Source organism: Priapulus caudatus, unplaced genomic scaffold (genome assembly GCF_000485595.1).
Source record: "Priapulus caudatus unplaced genomic scaffold, Priapulus_caudatus-5.0.1 Scaffold963, whole genome shotgun sequence".
In the NCBI taxonomy this organism is placed as follows: domain Eukaryota; kingdom Metazoa; phylum Priapulida; class Priapulimorpha; order Priapulimorphida; family Priapulidae; genus Priapulus; species Priapulus caudatus.
This window is the reverse complement of record NW_014578024.1, coordinates 114,125-118,494: the sequence shown is the minus strand read 5'-3', so window position 1 is coordinate 118,494 and position 4,370 is coordinate 114,125. Positions and strand designations below refer to the sequence as shown.

General features: G+C 48.1%; 1 protein-coding gene across 1 annotated transcript in view; it reads left to right on the top strand.

The window, feature by feature from the left end:
* Positions 1-923: 923 nt before the first annotated feature.
* The window catches only part of LOC106814686 (rap guanine nucleotide exchange factor 4-like), an 8,630-nt gene continuing 5,183 nt past the window's right edge, over positions 924-4,370 (top strand). Inside the window, exon 1 of the mRNA XM_014819031.1 lies at positions 924-943. Coding sequence (XP_014674517.1) covers positions 924-943 — 20 coding nt within the window. The remainder of the gene's footprint in view (positions 944-4,370) is intronic.

Genomic DNA, 4,370 nt, shown 5'->3' with positions numbered 1-4,370 from the left:
TATATACGCACGCACCCACCACACACACACGCACACGCATTAGTGTAGCATTAATAGCTTACACAACGTCAAGCAGAGCGATCAGCTCTTTAATTTGTCAACGCGATATTTTCAACTGAGGCCTGTACAGTGCCTTTGAACACGTCTATTCGTGATATTTCCCGGCGTCACTCGCACCCACATCAAATGTCAGCGTAGCAATTACTCACAATGCTCGCTGCATTAAAGGTTTCACGGCACGGTCCGGCACGGCGTGTTTCTGATCGCTTTCATTCAGAAGTCCCAGCATCCCATCATCCCCTCTCTCTCACTCTCTCTCTCTCTTTCTTTCTTTCTGTGTGTGTGTCTCTCACTCTCTGTCTCTCTCTCGCTCGCTCGCCCGCTCTCTTAATTGCTCGCTCGCTGGCTCACTCTCTCTCTCTCTCTCTCTCAACTCTCTCTCTCTCTCTCCTCGTCTCTCTCTCTCCTCATCGCTCGCTCTCTGTCTCTCCTCTCTCGGCGGTCTCATGCTCTATCTTTCTCTCGTGTGGCTCTCTCTCTCGCGCCGCGCTCCTCGTCGCATCTCTCTCTTCTCTCTCTCTGGCAACTCGCTCGTCTATCCGTTCTGTCCTTCTCTCTACACATACACACACGCCACGCGACGCACGCACACACGCACACACACCACACCCTGCTTGCTCTTCTCTCATCTCTAGCACACACAACACACACACACACTCTTCTCTCTCTCTCCTCTCGTCTCCGCTCTCTCGTATTCGCGCCTGTCTCTCTCGACGGCGACAACAGTATCACCAGTCTATAAATAACCTATTATTTACACTTTTTCGTGTCGACTTTGGTGTCGGCCAGTATCACTCCCGTGTGTACCCCTGGGCCGTAAAACACAGACTGCAAATATATGCATTGGCTTCACTTCACCGGCTATGATTGCAGCTTATTCAGCGTGCAGTACGTACCTTGCCTCGCGGCTCGACACAACACCACAAAGAACAGCCAGCACAGCTCGTATATAACGCTATCTGCATTAAGTTTGCGTGGCTTCGTGGTGGGTGGTGGGGGGGTAGAGGGAGGAGGGAGTGTCTCTCGTAGTGTGAGAGCTCTTAAGCTCTCTCGAAAATAAGTCGGCGACTCGGTCAGCGAAATCCCCGCATCGTGACGTCACACGCGTGTAGATAACAACGCCGTAAACGCGGTCGAACAATAGCTAGCATACGTCATCGCGTCACAGCCAATCAGATTGCGGTAATTGCGTTAACGCGCCACACGACTTTTTTTCCGTATACGCGTGTATTGAATGATTTGATCTAACGTACGTCACTAAATAATGCGGCAGTAAGGGGTGGGGGGAGGCCCTGACGGGTATGTTTGTGCATAATAGGGAACCTACCTACCCACGTGAGCTTTTATATATGTCAACAGGAGCGGATCGAGCGATACGGCAGCAGAAGATAATGATCGGTGCACGCGTCACCGACGACACCAACGCCGCCGTTACTGACGTCAGCGGCGCTATCATCATCACCATCGCCGTTATTGTTATCGTCATCGTCATCGTCATCGTCATCGTCATGCCTGTCGTTATCATAACCATCGTCATTATTGTCATCGTCATCGTCGTCGTCGTCGTCGTCGTCGTCGTCGCCACTATCATCCTTATTATCGTCAATATTGACACAGCAATCGTTATCGTCATCATCGCTATCGTCATCGTCATCGCCGCTATCGTCATCGTCTGCCCATTAGATGATGATGATGATGATGATGTCTTTGCGATTATACTTGGCACTGGTGTTAGTATGTTAATATTTTGTTACTTTTAATATTACCAAGATCGTATTAAGTATGATTACGTAAGTATAAAGTATGCTAAGTAGGCTAAGTATGCTTAAGTATGCACACTTAATACGCTCTCTAATATTACACACGCCTGCTTAGTATTCTTGCCACGCAATCCGCAATCCCCAGAACCCAGATTTCTACGAGCCAGCGCAAGACAACCCCATCCTCCTCCTCTTCTTCCTTCTCCACCTCCTCCTATCTCCTCCTCCTCCTCTTCCTCATATACCTCCTCCTTCTCCTCCTCCTCTTCCTCCTCTTTCTTCTCCTCCTTCTTCTCTTTCTCCTCTTCCTCCTCCTCCTCCTCCTCCTTCTCCTCCTCCTCCTCGTCCTTCTCCTCCTCCTACCTCCTCCATTACGGTGAGCTTAGATTCCTCTCCAACGAGAGATGACGCGGGTTATCACTGCTTGCGTGCGTGCGTGCGTGCGTGCGTGCGTGCGTGCGTGCGTGCGCTCCCGCAATTACATGCAGCACGTGTTATAATTCATGGGCGCTTCATGCATTATGTATTTCCCATCGCACACCGCTTCCGCTCCTTGTCGACATCTATTATCTAGAAGGTAACCTTGCAATAACGCCGCGTCACTCTTTCTCATGATACACACACCGCGCGCGCGCACACACGTCGGCGCCACATCCTGTGTTTGTGTACGCGTACGCGCTCGCGTTCTTTTTTTGTCGGCACGTGTGTTTTTTTCTAGTCAACGTGACAGGTATGACGTCTGTAAACGCCACCTGATTGGCTGAGATGTGTCACGTGACTGCCCGGTGAATTACGTACCCGCCTCCCCATCAAGTTACGCGAATAACAAGTGTTATTGCATTGTTATTGCGTTGTTATTGCATTGTTATAGCGTTGTTATTGTTTTCAGTTTTTACTGATGCAGATGATTCGCAGATGGTTATTCTGATAAATCATGTTCGTGTACGTGTTAAGGTTTTTATATAACCAATACGTCGTCATTATTCGACCAAAAGGGGGGTAAATAAGTCAAATTAAGTTGGGTAGTCGGAAAATCTTCACGGAGCGATCCGCTCTGCCTGTTACCGGACGTGCATGCAGTCATGAGAGTCCGCACTGGACACTCCAGCGGTTTATTCCCGGTTGGCCTATTCCTCTTTCACCTACGACAAAATTCCCATTTCGCCTACAGCAAAATTCCTAGTTGGCCTACACCCATTTCGCCTACTCCCAATTCGTCTACGCTCAAAATCTACCCCATTCCCATTTCGTCTACGATCGGTTTGTTTACTAATTAACCATTCATAAATAATAAAATATGGTTTTAATTGGCATAATTAGACTACAGGAACCAGAAGAAAACAGGTACAAAAAAAGAGAACACAACTTGACAAAAATAGAAAATACAGTAGCATAAATAGGAGTAGGCGAAATGGGAATATTGCCGATTCTGAGAGTAGACGAAATGGGAGTAAGACAACTCCAGTTGAACTGGGATGTTACTACTCCGGCCTCTGGCCTTTCCCGATACGAACTCCCCCTACTGTGTAACTGCCTTGCCCGATACGGATTCTGTATATTGTGTAACTAACCGTACTACCCTACCCAAGCAGATCTAGAGAGGACGACTGTATATAACTAATAGTACATATAGACATCGCACGCTGTTCGCAGTAATCAGAATGGGGGTTATAGTAATTTATAATATTATTAACTATAAAAATAATAATATTATTATATTAATTTTTTTTAAATATATTATATAAAAATATTATAATTAAAATTATAAATTTTAGAGTTACATATAGTCGTCGCGGTGCATTTTTTATTTTTTTATTTTAATATTATATTTGCGGTTAATTATATCGCGGTAATTATGGAGTTGGTGAGGACGCGTAGGGGGGGGGGAGCATCTCGCGCTCTCGTATGCGCCACCGTGCTCGATGGACCGTTGCTCATTTGTTTACCAGCGTTAAGCAACGTTTCCTATGTCGGCTCGACTAATGGGTTGCGTCGGCTGTGTGCGGGTAACGCGATAGCCCGAGACGGCCCAAGGGTTGCGAAAATGATGATTAGGGTAATTAGGCGGTGGTCGAACGTACGTTCGCAGCAGATGCTCCTGTTTCAGTGTTAAAGTACCCACTCCACATACACGCGAGCCTGGCAGATATATAGAGTACAGGGAGAGAGATGGGGGAGAGAGAGAACGAAAGTGCAACAAAGATAAAAAAGAGCGAGATGGAGAGCGGGGCGTGTGCGAAAGAAAGGGAGAGAGCGCGAGAGAGAGCGAGAGAGGGAGAGAGCGCGCGCGAGAGAGAACGAGAGAGAGAGAGAGAGAGAGAGAGAAAACGAGACTGAAAGAGAGATTGGATTGAGAGAAAACGAGATAGAGAGTGGGCCGTGATCAAGAGAGAGAGAGAAAGAGAAAGAGAGAGAGAGAGAGAGGCGGAGCGGTATCGCAGCACGCACGCGCACTCAGCGACGACGGACGCACGCGCACGAGCCGCACGGACAAGAGCAACAAGAAAGGAGGTGGGGGACGCGGCGAGCGCCGAGATGGCCGCTGAGAAT